Source organism: Neodiprion lecontei, chromosome 4, assembly GCF_021901455.1.
Source record: "Neodiprion lecontei isolate iyNeoLeco1 chromosome 4, iyNeoLeco1.1, whole genome shotgun sequence".
Lineage (NCBI taxonomy): Eukaryota > Metazoa > Arthropoda > Insecta > Hymenoptera > Diprionidae > Neodiprion > Neodiprion lecontei.
The window spans coordinates 7,680,460-7,698,074 of record NC_060263.1 but is presented as its reverse complement, the minus strand read 5'-3'; the positions used below and the strand labels follow the sequence as shown (position 1 = coordinate 7,698,074).

Sequence of the window (17,615 nt, the reverse complement as noted above, 5' to 3'; positions counted from 1 at the left end):
ATGGAAATGACGTACATTGAATAGATTTCTTCTAAGGCTACACCAGCCAAACGTTCATTCATTCTACGAGTAGACTTTTATATTTGAGAAAAGCATAAGAGTTCATGCGTTATTCCTCCTTTCCTTATGGAACAATTAACACGGTGCCCCGTTCAGATATCAGATCAAAAACATGGTGTCCAGTGAAAAATCCGTAACAAATTCAAGGGCATTTCCAGGACATTTTCAGATTATTCAAAGACATTAAATATAGAACATTTCCAGGATGCGAGAAAAATTCGAGGATAATTTCCAGGACTTTTGAAGGAAAAGCAAAATTCAAACACATTTCCCGGACCACTCACTGGACACTATGAAGAAGCTGTCCGTACGCAATATCCTTTGAAATCGCGAATTTTTTCAAAAAACACATACCATGTCACTTTACATCAATATCCGCGATGGACAAGACAAGACATTGAACTCCTTGGGGTTATGGATGGTAGAGGAACTTTGTACCTTCATGTAAAAAATAAAGCATAGAGAAACTAGAGAGGCGAGAGTAAATCTGTATTGGAAGCGTGTTTGACCCGGTGTCAGGATGATACACAAATTGCGCCCACCCCAAGATAAACGATCTGGCATCGACATCATCCCCGTGATTGCAGATGGAAGACCGATCATCCTCGTCCCAGCGGAAACGATCGAGATCAAGGGGCATTCGCCCATGGCGAATGGTGCGTAGCATGAAATTCGAATCGGATTGATGAAATGGAGAGTCTCTTCGTCCGAGTTGGTCGGACTTCAAGAGCCATACTGCACTCGGTTGGCTCCGTTACGACTGCAACAGCATCGAACGTTATCCATTGAATGGGACCCGCGCCACGGGGCTGCCTTCATAGCCTCTTCTCATAGCGATCGAGTTACTTCTACTCCATGACACGGACGTCACGGATACGTCACTCCAGACTGCACCGTTCCCTCCCCCTTCCCTTCCGCTTCTACTGTATACGCGCTTCTTTCACCTTACATAAAGTTTTTTCCCTACCCCCAACTCCGCGTCAAAAACTGCCCGTGTCAATTTGATCGAACCAAATGTCAATTATTTCATCGACTAAGCGGACTCCACATCGTCTTGCCGGACACTTGGTCCTTTAGACTGCAGGGAACACTCCAGGGAGCACTCTCGTCGCTTTGTCCCTTCTTCAGCCACAAGAAAGTCGGTTCCAATCCGTCCACTTTCCCAAATTTCTCAGAAACAATAAATAAATGAAACCGTCTTCCGAAAGCAATGGAGTTACTGAAGAAAAAAACGAGGATTTCGTCGTCCGAAATATTTCGAAGAAGTTGAGGAACTTTTCGATCATTAGATACGGACATCGGTGACTGACTTGTATCGGAAGTTTTCATTCGTTTGACTGCGAACAGTACTTGAACACTTTTCGGGCAGTGAAGTACTCTTGTCAGCAAAGGTCTGTTTACTCCTTCAAATGACAAGCCACTTTCGATTACAATCGCTCAAAAATTGCATAGAATCGCTTGAAACGGTTTGAAATCACTTGGAAATCGCTTGAAATCAGTTTGAAACCAGTTTTACATCCTTCGAGTCTTTTTGAATTCAGTTTGAAACTATTTTTGATCATACTACGTGCGATCGAATTAGCTTAACAACGTTTTTAATCATTTTGAAATCGCTTGGAACCGCTTCGAAATCATTTGAAACTGCTTGGGAGTAGTTTGAGGCCATTTGTGATTAGTTTGTAATCGCTTAAAACCACTTCGAAATCATTTGAAACTCCTCGAAAGAGTTCGTAAGCGCATTAAAAACATCGCTTGAAACAACTTAAGAATCGTTTGAAACTCCTTGAAATCAGTTTGAAATCAGTTTGAAATCACTTTGAAGCCGTTCGAAATCGTTTGTCACTCCATATGTACGAGTTTCGGGGATTTGTTCAGATTGGTTATAGTTGCACGTACAATAGAAAGAACGTGGAATTTGTGACATATACGGGAAGGAGAGAAGGCAGATTGGAACGCTTGTGAGCGATCACAATCCGGTATTACACACCTGTGTCATCCCGTCGAGGCCTAGTCTGATCGAAGAGGTATGCGTGTGGGGATATTCGGAATAAAAAGGCTTCCTCGCGTATGAGAATGGAGGATGATCGGTGTTGGAGAGAAAAATAGAGAGAAGGAGAGAGAAGAGAGAGAGGGTGGCGTGAGTCTCATTTTATAGATCAAACAAAAACGATATCGAGAATGTGCAGTGTACAATGATCTCTTCACGAAACATTTCGTCGAGGAACCGAACCGAACCTTCGATCGACGATGTCATTGTACGGGTAAATTGTCGCGGACCCCCCGCGGTACTCTGGAATTAATTCACGGGACACACACGTTACTTGTGTATGAAATAGATACCAAGGTTGCTGCCATGCCACTGCTGACAATTGTCATGCATTCCTGTCCGGTGGCAAGAGCGTGGCGAACTTGCGTAAGGGGACAAAAAATAGATGAGTGACTAATAAGGTTTGATAAGATGCAGTTACAGCGACTAGGTGTACAAACACTCGTCTGAGTGCATACGTGTGGGGGTCAAAACTTGGGACGATCAATATTTGGAATGTCCGATATATCGAAATTCCAAATATGCGACGATAAAATTAAAAAAAAAAAAGATGAATTGTTCGAAATTCTGACTTTCGAAAGTGTCACAGATTAGGATGTCTGAAAGCAAACTTGCGAAAATAAAATAACGGACGATTTTGAACAATTCATGTTTGAAATATTTGGTTATATCATTTTCGCATGCTTGAAATTTCGATATATCACCAATTCCAAGTACTGATCCTGCCAAATTTTGACCCCCACCCAACAAGTGTGTATGTAAAGAATATAGTAAATATCTTATAGATATGAAATAAAAATGAAACTTTAAAATCAAAACTCATCTGATCACAGGTACGAAAATCAGCGACAAAAAAATTTGCGTGCTGTTACATGCATGTATATTTTTTTCTTGTTCGTTTCTATGTTTTCGGACGCCTTGAAGACGTCGTCAAATAAAAATGAGCGTCGCACGATTTCATTCTTTCAATCTTATGAAACAAAAATCCAATTTCTCGGAGAACGATTTCCATTCAATTATGAAATTTACTTTCATTAACATACTTATCAATGTTTCGAACTTTTTAACATATTGGAATAATTCTCATATGAACCTTTGTTTGATTCAGCACAGTTCACTGTACGGTTATTACAAGTAAAACATATTCCAAATAATAAATAAATCGCAATTCACATTTTTTATACGATAGTTAAAAATCGTTTGCAATTCATCACATGTTAATCATTTTGAGATTAAAAATTCTTACTAAATTTTGATTCGATACTCAAAGAAATCGTTTTCTCAGGATTAATATCCTGACTTTTTAAATGATTTAATGCCAATATAACATAAAATACTTGGTTAATTTATCTTGACGCTATATCAACAAAACAAGTTTAAAATCAACATGAAAACGTACATAAATAATTAATAGCATTGTGTAAAATTGCATTCGCCTGCAGAATCGGCCGCGACTATACCAATTTACAAAGAACAATAACGTCGCGTTGGATAACAAATAAGAATAATATATGAGAATAATTGGAATGGGTTAAAAATTTTCTTTAACTATACTGTAAAAGTGAGAATCTTCTTATTTGGAGTGAAAAAAAGAACATTACGCCAGTCTTAACGTAACATTGGGATAAAGAATAACGATAATTACCAGTAAAGCAACGATACTTGGGCATATATTAACGTGCTAACGTATTCATATCCGTGTACATAAATAAAAAGAACCGTGTGGGTGTTTTCAACGTTTGTGTGTACAGAGACCTAATTTTTTCCCCCAACGGTCTCAGCATGAAGCGAAGATATTAAATTTCTTCTTGAAAGAATAAGTCACGGTTTAATTTACAGCATCGCTCTCTTATACCTGCAGGTATACTTATAGGTATGTATATATACGGCATGAATATGCCCGGGGAGTGGCGGCTATATTTCATATTTTAATTTTATTTTTTACTTTTCATTACGCACGAATATTTGTGATTAAATGTGCGTGGTGCGTGCAGACATTTAGAAAATTTACACACGCACACAGGTACAGACGTGTATTTACACTCACGGAAGTGACGTACGCGTTCCTCTTTATATTTACGATCGTGTCGACTGCCCGATTATCTCACGTTTCAAATGTACCATTCTCTTTTTATTCCCATATATATATATATATATATATATATATATATATACATACATATATTACAATTTATAGGCATATACAATCCGCCTCGTACACACGCGGCTTTATTAATTGATAACCAGGCATTAACCGTCTTCCCAACTATCCTCCTTATTAATTATCATTACGTAATTATTGTCCGCTTATGCTCATAAGTTTGCATATCGTACAATGATTACATATTCGCGCTGGACGGATTTAAATTCCAACTATACCCACAAGTTGAATAATCATGCGGTCGAGACGGTTACAACCATTCATTTGAATTTAGGTCCAATAAAATTTTTAATCTGATTAGTCTTACCGAGAGAATAGAAATTTTAGTCCATTTTTACGTTCGATTTATTCGTAGTAGAACGAATCTAGACATTGTCCAAGTTTGGTGGCTTAAGGAGGCCAAGAATGAACACTTTTTAGTAATCCTATAGAAACGAAAGCTTAGATATCAATGCGTAGTTTTAAATTGCCCTAACACGATTGAAAATATAGTATATTTGTTCGATTTCGATCTACGGCATCTCATTTTATTCAAAAAGATATCGTAGAGCAAAATCGAGCGATACTACTGAATTTTTGTCCGTTTTTGAGGTATTTCAAAATTAGGCATCAATATTTAAGCTCTTTCTCAATAATGGCCGTTGTATTGATTATAATTCCCGTATTTTCTGCGTTAATATTTGTAAAGAGATGTTCGTAGTTCTATACGAAAACAAATCAGAGTAATAAAAAGTATCGACTAGCGGCGAAGCAATTGCCCGGAAGAAAGTTTTGTAACGAATCCGAATAAATCACGACCAGACGAAAGTAGTAGAAATATAAAAAATCACATGACGCATATCGATAAAATTCTCAATTTTTTACCAAAATTTCTTTCGAACTGTTACAATCGTTTTTCGCGAATTCAAAACGCGTATAACAATAACATTTTCAGCATCTAAAAACTCGCTCTTTTCCAACAGAAAATGTAAAAGGTGTGAAAATATTCTGAAATCATGTTAGCCAAACTTTAAATCGAATCGATAAAATCCAAGTATTTCCGGAATCGAACATTATATCGTGATTACAAAATGACTGCACGCATAAAGATTACGTATTTTCGAATTAAAGAAACCCGTATCGTACATCACTGTAATCCGGTTTTTGCGATCGTGCCTACGAACCGATTAAACGAATGACGGAAAATAAGTCTGGATGTTGGCCAGCGAAATGGTAAAAAATGCTCCATAGCAGAGAATGTTTCTGGTAAGATGTCGAGGGAGGAGGAGGGTTGGCGCAGGTGGGACATGCCTAGGTATAAGGTATAAGGTGTAAGGTATAGGTTACACAGTGTGTGCACGGGTACATTTTAATGAACTAGCGTTTTTCGGAAGGCACCCCCACAGCGCGAGTCATTGTGACGACTTTAATTGCAATGATTATACTAGAAAATTGCATTCACCGTTGATATAATGGCCCCGGTCTTTGTCCCGCGAACTTCGAAAGCCCATTTCTGAGATATACATAATACAGGCAAGTAGCATTATACCTATATATATATACACACATGTGTTGGTTATAAGTATACGTAAAAGAGATACATAGACACGATATGTATCATGCCTACTAAATCGACGAGACTACCCACTGATCGCGTAATGATCCGAGCCTTTATAAAGTCGGTTTACCGAGATCTTGTTAGTCCCATTAATTGGTCGCAAGTATCACGGATATCACCCTCTGCATTATGTTGTATAATTGTTGTACGTGTGTACAACTTTTCGCCGAAATGTTGGGGAAATAAAAAAACTAACGCAATAAAGGCGTATGCCGATGCAGGAATTTAAAACGGACCAATTTCGACAGAAAAATAACAATAAAAGAAGTTGCATCGCAAACGACGCAGAAAAAGGTATACCTGTACTCGTGTGATGGAATCTGAACAAGAAACATAAACAATTGCTGACTTGGCAGGATAGTATATGAAAAAAAAAAAAAAAAGAAAGATAAAAAAAGTCAGTGCACGTGAACGAAATTTTTACTTGTCACCTTAACCGACGTTCCTGCAAAATTTCAAGGCTTACTAGCATGTAAAATAGTTTCTTCGCGATGTTATATTTTACTGGCATAAATAACTGTTTAGTATTAAAAAGAAGCAAACCTTACACTAAATCTGAACCGATTCGTGTAAAACATTAACAGAGTTACACGTATTAGCTTGAATTTGAATGGAAAAGTCAAAGACTTGGCACGTCAAACTGAAAGTTTTTGTAAACTTGCTGCACTTGTTTTTACACCGAATATGTTAAAAGCGATGAATATCGATACCAAAGTTGATATCTTTTTTTTCGATTCGATTCAGTTTCTACACAATAATAGGACTGTTTGTTTTCTTTTTCTTTTTTGAAGGTCAAACACTCACCGTGCAGAGGAGAACGCCGCTTTTGGCAGCCCTGAACGTTTTGAAAACTTCGGTGCGTTCCTTCTGCGTCATGTTTCCATGGAGTTTGAAGAATTCAACGTCGACCAAAGGCTCGGAGTCTTCGTCATCCTCGTCGGACTGCTTGCAAAGCACCGAAGTAAGGATTTCGGCGTGATAATCGACCATGTCTTGTGTCGCCATGAAGACTAAAATCTTGTGCTGGCCCGCGGCCTGAAATATTTTATAAAATCTATATATATCTATACATATATTTTTTTTAAACCCTTTTTGAACTCAAGTTGAGGAAAGATTTTGGTGAAATTATGAAAATTGTTACTAAAAGTCGTATAAAAAAATACTTCTAACAATTTTTAGATTATGGAAAATAGTCCTTGCAATAAAATTTTAATCTCCTGCGATGAAAGTGTATGCGCAGGGAATTACTCTCAGCGGTGGATAGAATATTCTTTAAAAGGTTCCTTGCACATAAATTTTCAACACAGGCAGTTGAAACTAATTTTCAATGCATATAATACCATAACCTAAATATTGGAGGATGGATTTTTTTAACAGAGTTTTTTTAATTGTGTAAAAATTAAAATAGCAATATTTGTACAAAATTTCACCAAAGGCTCGCTTTAAATAAAAGAATTCTTTTTTCGAAAAGTTTTAGTTTCGGTACAGAGATCTGGATACAGCTCTCAAAACCGATCAGAACTCCGCGGAAATAGCCTCCAGAAATCACCAACGATGAATTAAAACTGATCAAAATAAGCTCTGATTGTATTGTTTTTTCGTTATAATTTACGGTCATATTATTAGAACTATTTAAGTATTTTTAGATTTTAGAACATGATTTTTTTTGCATAGTGAAGAGAAAATCTGCGTAAAATTGACCGCAAGAATTGACGTGATCTAGAAAGCAATTAAAAAGTAATGGGTCAAAAGCAAATAAATGGATTCCTTATGACAGTATTTCTTCACTAGCGCCTCGAAATATCAACAATCATTTTCTATGTGACAAAAAATTATCAACAATAATTTCAAAGCTTATCAATACCGTGAAAGACGTTTATATAACGCGAGCATGTTTTACGCGTTTTCCATGCGTGTTTGCTCTGCACAAAGTACCCGCTTCTATGACTGTCGAGTGAGTCTGCGAACTCGCATGCGCGGAGTACTGAAAAGACCACTTTTAAGTCCTAGGAGCTGAAAGTGCTCTTTTCTGCACTGCGCGCATGCGCTGTCGCGAACAAATCTGACATTACGCGACCCTAACCTCAATTTCATGCTTCGTGAAAGAAAAGCCTTACATACTCTTGTTATATAAAGAATCGTGTGCAACAAGGAGGCAACGTTCCTTTCACCTCACGTATTTGCAATATTCGTCTTCGGCTCGCCTACGACTCATATTGCAAACTTACGCTCGGCTCGAAAAGATCGAGTTTGCCTCCTTGTTACGTAATATACTATTTAAAAACAGTTTACCTGACATTTGCCAGCTATGTAGGCACTCAGGCTGACCAACCTCAATTTGGGGGGAGTTACAACGTAGGTTTGATTGACGCTCTGCGGAACGATTAGATCCTCATTTATTTCGGCCACATTACCGCCAGATTTGATTAAATTTTCTCTCGCCGCGTCGACGATGACCGGATTGTCCATCGTGAGTCCAGCCAATTTTTCAACAGCCTGAGTCAAAGTGGCTGAAAGTAGAACGGTCTGTCTTTTGCTCTGATTTTTCAAAGTCGTATCCGCGACCTCGTAAATTTCCTTCGTATTTTTTTCACCGTCTGAATTGTCGTTTGAATCGTTCGATTCCGACTCCGATACGACCGCTTGAATTTTGTGCCGCGAGGCGATGATCCTGGTTTTATCGCGAAGAGACAAAGGCAGCGGTTTCTTCCGTTTGTTCCTCTCGTTTCTAATTGGAAACTCTTGTTCCTCCTTCTCCGGGTCGCTGTCCGTCCCTGAGTGATATTCTCGCTGTATCGTAAACTCGTTGTCATCCTCATCTTCGGCCTCGTTCTCCTCGACTTCAGAATCGACGGCGACGTTATCCGACGGTTTCGCTCTCTGAGCGTTGACGATATTCGACGGCGGTTCTACCGGAAGGCTGGAATCCTCTTTCTCGCCGATTTTACTCGTTTCCGTCAACATCGAGTCTACATCCTCGTCGGTGAATGTTTTCTTGCCGTTTTGTCGAAGCATCGCCAATGGATTGTAACCCGAATTGTCGGTCTCGATTTTTACGAACTTTTTTACACCAAATCTGGGTAAACCTTTCTGCTCCTCCAAAGCAGAAACGATGCTACAATTTAAATGAACGGGAAAGTGAATAAACTCAAAATAAATGGGGGGTTGAATTTAAACATACCATGATCGGGATTTCAACGAATAAGTATGAGGAAAAATATGAAATAACTTTAGTTGATATTACTTGAATGAAAATTAGGTAGGTCAATCCTTAAAATTTTTATAATCAAACATAAACTACCATAATAGCTCAGAATATGCAATAGACAAGACTTTGATACATTATTCTTGTACTCAAGTGTTGAAATTTTCAATCAAATAACCATAACGATGATTATAATTTTGATTACAATTATTACAGAAATATAATTGAGTTGTTCGTTAAATTTTTGAAACCAAAGATTCTATTATTAAATTTTGCTTTGTGGTATATTTTTGATTATTCATGTGGTTCCATAATAAATTTTAGAATTTGTATAGTATATCCTTCAACTTCAGAAACTTTAAGTGATTCAAACTTTTTAATTGAATCGATCTGCACATTTTAAATTCGGAATCGGGAAACATTCAAGTTGTTGAGTTTCGTGATTATTTTCGAATATAGAACTTTGATTACTGGCGAATGCCTCATCAACAGTTCGCATGCGTTGAAAATTGCTAAACGGCTACACTGAAAAAAAAAGATACCAACAATCCAAGGTTTACAAACGAATCATTTAATGAAAAGATGTAAATTTGGAAAAATTTTATAACACACAAGCTTCGTTCAAGGGCAGAAATAATCAGTTTGTTATTCAGAGAAAACTGGATAATAACCGTCACATCTGAAATACCTACATGATTTACAAAACTACTGGTATTCTATGCGACGTTTCTAATTTCTCACACTCATTGTTGATGGAAAATCTTTATGGACAAAACTTCTAGTAGCAGATAATTACATTCATTGACATAAAGAAGAGCATATATTGAGAATGAAGTTAATAACGTTACAGTGACGATGCATGTTTAGGAAAAATCGTTACTTCGCACATTTAGAATTCTCTGAAATTTAGTAAACCAGGATAAACAAAACATACTCATATACATATTTCGAAAAGTCAACTCCTTAAAAGTCTCAAATATTGCACAATAACGATTTTTTTCCCTGATGTTTCATTACGTTAATGTTAATAACTTCAGCTTTGTAGTGTATGTGACAAAAGCGCATTGTTATTATAAAACTCATACTAAAATCGCTACGCGAGAGGCAGGAAAATTGTGAATTGTAATAATCGACAAAGTACCATTTTTAAATTTGAGCCTTCAAATTCAGTAGAGAAAAAGTACGTCAAAACACAATTAGTTTCTGCGATATTAATGAAGCTGGGGTTTGTAGATTTAATATAATGAAACATGAAAATAGACATCACTAGATTGCAGCTTCGAAATAGCCGGAGACGTTAAATTTACAAAACCTGAATTAGTTTAACGAATTTCAGGTAATTCTAAAGTTGCAAGATAATGACTTTTTCTGAATATGAATCGTTGCAATAACGTTCGAAACTTCAACTACCGGACGTATGATTTAGAATTACTAAATTGAAGAAGAAAACTTACCCAGAAATATCTTTTTCATATCCCATATCGAGCATCCTGTCAGCCTCGTCTAAAACGAAACATTGAACATCGTGGAGCCTTAGCGCTTCCGTATGTTTGACGTGATCCAGCAGCCTGCCAGGTGTGGCAACAAGAAGATTACATCCTTTTCTCAACCTAGCTTTTTCCGCCTTGCGTTTTTCACCACCCACTAGATATCCGGGTACGATCCAAGTAAATGGCTGGAAACGAGAAACAAAGCGACAAAAATTTTTGGCGTCCTATGAATCCTTTAAAATTCGCTCATCTATAGAGTCTTCGACTAACTTTTATAAGCTTCAGAAAACACTCGTATGTCTGCAGAGCGAGTTCCCTTGTCGGCACAATAACCAAGGCGCGCAGCCCGCTGTCCCGCGTAAGTTTCGGTCTCACTTTGTGAAGCGATTCGACGATCGGCAGCGCGTATGCCAGCGTCTTGCCGGAACCAGTCTGAGACCGAACGAGAACATCTTTCCCAGACAATATATGAGGGATAGCTTTTTGCTGGACGGTAGTTAATTTAGTTATCTGCATGTTCTGTTCCAAGTTAGAAACCTGACGAGAAGAAAAAAACTGTCAAAACTTAGCCGGCTTAGTAGAATATTACGTGTGGCCTAATCGTTGAGACAATTTCTAAAGGAAACTACAAACCGTGAACGGATGAAGATCGAAGTCCGTGAATTTAGTACTGCTGAAAACTGCTTCATTCACAGGCTCGACGAATCTCTGCCCGAGGTTCGGTATTTCAGGATTATTCCCAAACAAGGATGAAATCTTTCCAGAGCCACCAGTTCTGCTTGGCATAGCTTTGACACTTGCATTTTCTACAGCATTTTTGAAGCTAACGTTTTTTATTTCAGTGTTTCCAGCTTGTAGATTCCTCGCGTCATTGAACTTGCCCTTTTTCCTCGGGCTTTTTGAGTCGACAATTACCTGAGCGTCGCTAAACTTTCTTTTAGCGCCATTGAAGCCCGGAGTTTCGCTTTTACTGGGCAATGAAATTGCAGCGATACTTGATTTCTCTCCAAATATATCAACGAGCGACTTTTTCTCCTTGCTTTCCCCCGTCTCTCGCCTCTTGGCCAAAATTGTTTTGATTCCAGTTTGCTTCCCGGGTTTGGCAAATGAAACAATCGGTTTGTCCGCCTCGCTACTTACGATCAGCTGATCCTGGCTCTTCGAACCTAAGTCTGTAGCCTGTTTAGGTTGAGACTGTGGTTTATCAGGCTCAAGACGCGTCTCTGTTTTGGGAAAAGCTGCGGCGCCTCCGCCTTGGCCCAAATTCCTACTGACAATAGCTGCGAGTGATTTCTGCTTGACTCTATGTTTGGGACCAGCAGCTGTCGGTTCGGCCCTCGCCTTGTCACGTGCAATCTTTTTCACTTCTCGTTTGAACTGCGGTTTGAAAAACTCCTTCTTATATCCCGCGACCTGAATGAAGGGGAAATCGAACCACTTTTACATCGCTGCATTTCAAGAGGGAACATGATGTCGAGACGTGGAAACATCAGTGACCTAACCTAACCCTGAACATAACCTGGGATCTCGATCGCTTACCTTTTTTGTTTTACCAGCGACTGGGGAGGCCGAAATGTTCAGAGATATGTCCATTTCTTGAACTGTCATTTGCCTCGCGATCTGGCTATTATTTAACACCGAATACTGTCACTCTACCATCGTCTCAACTTGACTGAATTAAACCACGTGCGCGACGCACGTTATTTTGCATTAGTTTTACTCGTGTCTCAGCTGCTCGGCTCCTGCGCAACTCAGCTGCGCAGTAAGAAACAATTGAACTTAGATTTTGAAATCCGCATCACACTCGCATATCTTCAGGCGATTAAATTCTTGTCAATATGAATTGGCATCCCGAATTCTAGGATGTTTTTCATATGTCATTGCGAAGTCAGGGAACATGACTCTCGGACAACTTTGCAATTATATGAATGAATGGGAAGAAAAAGTTAAGAAATGTGAAAAAACAAATTTGAAAATATCCTACCGTATTATTTCTGCTAATGGTATAGAGAACATAAATGAAACAACATTGCCGTCCAACTCGGCTACGCAGTTCGAAACAATTGAACTCTGATTTTGAATTGCGCATCACACTTGCATATCTTCAGACGATTAACACATCCCGAAATAAGACATCCCGAATTCTAGGATAATTTTCATCTTTTATTACGAAGTCAGGAAACATGACTCTCGGACGACTTCGCAATTATATGAATGAATGGGAAGAAAAAATTAAGAAATGTGAAAAAACAAATTTGAAAATATCCTACCATTTTATTTCTGTTGATGATATGGAGAACATAAATGAAACAACATTGCTGTCCAACTCGGGTACGCAGTTCGAACAATTGAACTTAGATTTTGAATTCCGCGACACACTCGCATATCTTCAGGCGATTAAATTCTTATTTATATGAATTGACACCCCGAATTCTTGGATATTTTTCAAATATTTTTCCAAAGTCTAGAAACATGATTCTCGGACAACTTCGCAATCATATGGATGGATGGGAAGAAAAAGTTACAAAATGTGAAGGCAAAATTTGAAAAAATCCTACCGTATTATTTCTGTTAATGTGAACATAAATGAAACACATGTTTACCGTGTAATCGATTCGATTCGTAACAGGTTCGAAAAACACAAGCTAAGTTATCAACAGTTTGAGAAAAGATTTAATAATCAGAACATTGCAAAATAATCAAAGTCTAATATTTTTGATCCAATTCTAATGTTTTTGGACTCATTTTGATGACCACATTAATCTCCAAAGAATGAATGACATTTTTTTTTTACAAATGTTACCCATTAAAGCCATTTATACCATTTGGGCGTTATAATTACTGTACTGTAATCTGAGATTTCTAGAATATTTTCAGACTAAAACAAACTAAATAAACTCCAGAGGTGGATCAGTTTATAGGTTCTAATTATAAAGCTTTTTTTCGAATTATAAATATCTTACCTTGTATAATTCGAATTTACTCAGATTCTTTCCCGTCACAAAGTAGGGAAGTTTTTTCAATAGTGTTTGCTATCATTGGCACAAACAAAATTACTGGAAATTTTTTAAACGGTCTTATCTCTTCCGATAACTTTTGATTCACAAGGAAACGACTGATTCATTCTTAAATATGAATTAAATAACAGCGAATTAAAAACTGTATAAATCTTAGCGTCCAGTAACCTAGATTTTAGAATGAATCCATTCCTTATTATGATCAAGTAACAGTTGGAATCGAATAAATTTTCTGTTATATTTTTTACTTATCATTGCGCAAGACATCATTCACAAATAATTTGATACCCGAACAAATTTCCTCGCAACTTTATGAATGTTCAATACCGGAAAATATGAGCACAAAACAATGTTCAGAAAATTGTTTAAAAATTGCTGGTATATGCGGTGCATAATCGCGTCCACTTGTCAAAATATCGATTGATTTCCCGCGGATGGTAATTTGAACAAACTTAAATTAAAGTGAAGAAATTTTATGCGATTTCTGCATTCCCTGGCGAGTTTTCTACATCGAAATTTTCCCACGACACTGTGATTTCTTTTCATTTCTCTGCAGCTTGATGACTGTACATATCTTAATTCTTTCAGAATACTTCTTCCTATGGTGTATAAATAAGTTTCTAAATTTCCACGAACTAAGCATAGTCAAAAGTCTCCTGTAACTGAAAATACAAACAAACCAAGAAACAATACAGGTCAGAGTGTAAATTGTACCTCTAACAGTGTGTACACTTCAACGTAATACTAATGAACCGTCATTGTTCGGTGATTTCAACTAGTGTTTACATTTTTTTCAATCTCTCAAGTATGGCGAATGTTCACTCAAGTTCCACAACGCTGTTTCACACGTCACGAGACCGCTGAACAAGATTGACAAATCTGGAATAATATTTGTAACGTTGACTGAAATTTAAAAAAAAAAATAAAAAAAAAGCCTTACAGACTCGTCGCGAAATTGAATATAATCAGCCGTTAATTCACGATAAAACAGACATAACTTGTACAGAATCGACAAGATGTGTTGCATCAGCGTGACTTTATTGGCGAGATTGATTGGGCTGCTCGATTTGGTGAGATACGTTATTTATAGACCTACATTGAATGTGTGGTGAGAAGAAAAAAAAAATTGAAAAAAATGATATCCTAGAAACACGGTGATTATTCCACAATGATTTTGTAAATTTGTGATGCAATTCTGATTATTCGTGAGATTATTACAGTCGGCCTCGATCTTTGGAATCCAGTTTTTGGTTCAAGAATTTTTCAGTGACGAGCAACGATTGATCGAGTTTAATGACATGAAAATTTTCATGGGACTCAGTTGGACCAAGCGCTCGACAAATATTGAACAAAAACTGGACCGTAAGAATATTTCACACTAATTATTACATTCTGTTGTCATTATTCGTTTCGATCTTCACCGCAGGCATGCTTTACTTGTTTAGATACTTGGATTTTCGCTTTCCTTCTGGCTTATTCCACTCTTTACTTTTTCTGCAGTGCTGGCCTGATATCAGCCACTCTTTTGGTAAGTAAAGACAAATTAAACATCGTGTGAAAAATATCATTCAAGTAACAATCTGGGATCAAGGGTATCTGACCGGTGTACATTTTCATTGTCGGTAAATGATTGTTGAATGAACGGCATTTATGCTCACAAAAGTTCTAATGAATAAATCAATTGCTTCTAAATCAGATTTTCTTTCACCTCGACCATTTTTTCGTTCCTTTGAAAACTGATATGAAATGACGTAACGAATATTCGCATATATCTTGACATTCGCATTCGCATCCGCATTTGCAAAAAGCATGGGAATATTTTTCGAATGTGATTGTCACGAATACTTCATATTTTCTTTTTAAAAATTGTGAAAATAATATTAAATAACCCAAAAAACATTAGTTTGATAATAAACTCTTACTATAAAAGTTTTTCCTCGCATTTGAATCACAGTCTAACCTCGAAATTAATTTACATCTGTTATAAATTTGTCGTTGAATAATAAAACAAACAATCGGCTTGGTTCAGATAAGCTTGGCGATTTCCGGAATAAGATGCAAACGGCGATAATTGTGTCAGTCAATCAATTGTCAATTGTTAGCCATGGAATAATGGCGCCAGATTTAAAAATGTATCCGCATTCGCATTCACGAATACTTGAAAATTTACATTCGTTGTTAACATCTGAAATAATATGGCTATGCGTATGATTTCGACAGAGAAATAAGCATCACGCCGTGCCTTGGTTGACTTTTGAAATCATCAGCTTGGCTAATCAGGGAAGCGGTATAGTCGTATCAACTTTTCAACTACGATGTGACTGCGACATTGAAATTTGTCATTCTGAAAACGCGTTAATAGCAGGTTTCTACTTTAGTGAGTACTTATGATCGTCGAATTTTACTTCCGAACTAGCACAAAATATAAATTATGTCCTAAATACAATCTTGTAATATGAACCATTTAATTTCTTTGCCGCCAGTTGTGAGCGCGTATTTTTGGTTCGTCGTATTTAACGCTCGAAATTCATGGACAGCTGCTGAACCATCGGATGCGGTCTTTTTAGACTCAGGAATCAAAACTTCTATCGTCGCATCCCACAAAGTGATTATAAATCCACCAAAGACTCGATCGCCTCGGGGACGAATTCAATCGTCGAATTTTTTTCAATCTCCGAAGATAACCGAAGCACCGCCAAAATATTATGAAATTTGATACGACTTGCGTATTGTTATATGCAAGTGAAATTCTTGACGATAATATATCAAATTTTGTTATTTATTATTATATGTATCAATAGAGATGCTTGAATGAAAGATTGCGACTAATTGAAGATAAATAACTATGGTCAACTCGGTGCATGAGACACGTTACGATATAATATATTTCGATAAATAGAACTCTTCTGATATGCATATTATAATATTGTACGTATAAACGTGACGAAATTATTATCACTACAATACGACCGATGTAATTCTTATCGTATATTCTGTACTTGTAAAATGCTATAATATAAGAATATTTTGTAAGAAAAAATAAACCAATGACTAACGAAATTAATTAAACTCTTGTTTCCGATTTTTTTCACAATTATGAATAAGCGTCTGGAACATACTCGAATCATTGATCGTCTAAACCCGATATCGGCAAATTCATTGAAGAATGCTGTAACAATTCATGCGTATTGATAATTTGAAATTTACACTTGGAATAATGATGAAGAAATGCTTTTACAATTCTATACATAGAGCCCCGATATGGTGCGTCTACTAGACTATCGCTCTGCGTTATTATCACTATGTATTATGTATTCAAAAGTTTTTGAATAACAAACTATGATGGCAAAGCTTTTTCAATATATGTATAACCCATCTATGCGGTGAAAGCTAAGCTGTCAATAAATCAGAGAAGATGGGGCTAATAGTGTGTATCAAACGGGAGAGCAGCAGACCGGGTCTGCATAGAAAAGATGAGAAATGGTCGTGCGGTTACGTCAAAACACTTTTAAACTCCCCATATTTAAATCCGCTAGCATATTTGGCGAAGCCGCGCCGCGCGCAAAACTCGACCCGGGTATATAAGGCATTACATTATTATTATTGTTATTATTATTATTATTATTATTGGTATGCACGCAGACTCGTTTCTGCATTTAGGCGATTTATTTCGTCTGTATTCTCGCGACCCCGAATAAATGATGAACGTTCGATGGATATTTTTACGATAATAGCTGAAAAGATTTTCAATATTGAAAATGGTACTTTTCGTTTCATTTATTGCCTGAAACGCATTAGACTCCTGCCGAGAATCGACAAAATGGACAAAAATGTTTCTTGATTCTTTACGATGTGAGAAATCATGCCGCTTCTTTAGATCACGAGGTCTGTAGTATGGTGTAAAATAATGTGTAACAAAATATTTTTTTCATTGCCGTGTGAACAACGTGACGAAAGTCTATTGAAGTAAATTTCCGTACGTTTCGTTAAATATTATGTTACCTCTACTTAACTGTAATATATTTTCTGCAATTTATG

General features: G+C 37.0%; 2 protein-coding genes across 3 annotated transcripts in view; one reads left to right on the top strand and one right to left on the bottom strand.

Moving 5' to 3' along the window:
* Positions 1–14,247, bottom strand: part of LOC107221866 (probable ATP-dependent RNA helicase DDX31) — a 31,603-nt gene extending 17,356 nt beyond the window's left edge. Inside the window, exons 1-7 of one of the 2 annotated variants that reach the window (XM_046737152.1) lie at positions 13,524–14,247; positions 12,100–12,315; positions 11,194–11,973; positions 10,831–11,097; positions 10,525–10,745; positions 8,158–8,980; positions 6,670–6,900 (exon numbers count right to left, since the gene is read on the bottom strand). In XM_046737152.1, coding sequence (XP_046593108.1) covers positions 6,670–6,900; positions 8,158–8,980; positions 10,525–10,745; positions 10,831–11,097; positions 11,194–11,973; positions 12,100–12,168 — 2,391 coding nt within the window. In that variant the 5' untranslated portion in view covers positions 12,169–12,315; positions 13,524–14,247. Of the gene's footprint in view, positions 1–6,669; positions 6,901–8,157; positions 8,981–10,524; positions 10,746–10,830; positions 11,098–11,193; positions 11,974–12,099; positions 12,316–12,830; positions 12,869–13,523 lie in introns of those variants that run through there. The other variant, XM_046737153.1, reaches the window with a different exon arrangement.
* Positions 14,248–14,410: 163 nt separating this feature from the next.
* Positions 14,411–16,622, top strand: LOC107221857. Its single transcript, XM_015661016.2, has 5 exons — positions 14,411–14,647; positions 14,798–14,939; positions 15,023–15,105; positions 15,798–15,954; positions 16,061–16,622. Exons 1-5 carry the CDS (start codon positions 14,594–14,596, stop codon positions 16,291–16,293), a joined length of 669 nt encoding a protein of 222 aa, XP_015516502.2. The 5' UTR covers positions 14,411–14,593; the 3' UTR covers positions 16,294–16,622.
* The last annotated feature ends 993 nt before the right edge of the window (positions 16,623–17,615 follow it).

What these genes read in the sequence shown, in the direction of transcription:
- LOC107221857 (XM_015661016.2), top strand. Translation starts at nt 14,594, where the DNA reads ATGTGTTGCATCAGCGTGACTTTATTGGCGAGATTGATTGGGCTGCTC. An exon ending in TATTGAACAAAAACTGGACC is followed by an intron (nt 14,940 to 15,022) that starts GTAAGAATATTT and finishes TTACTTGTTTAG; the next exon opens with ATACTTGGATTTTCGCTTTC. An exon ending in TGATATCAGCCACTCTTTTG is followed by an intron (nt 15,106 to 15,797) that starts GTAAGTAAAGAC and finishes TGATTTCGACAG; the next exon opens with AGAAATAAGCATCACGCCGT.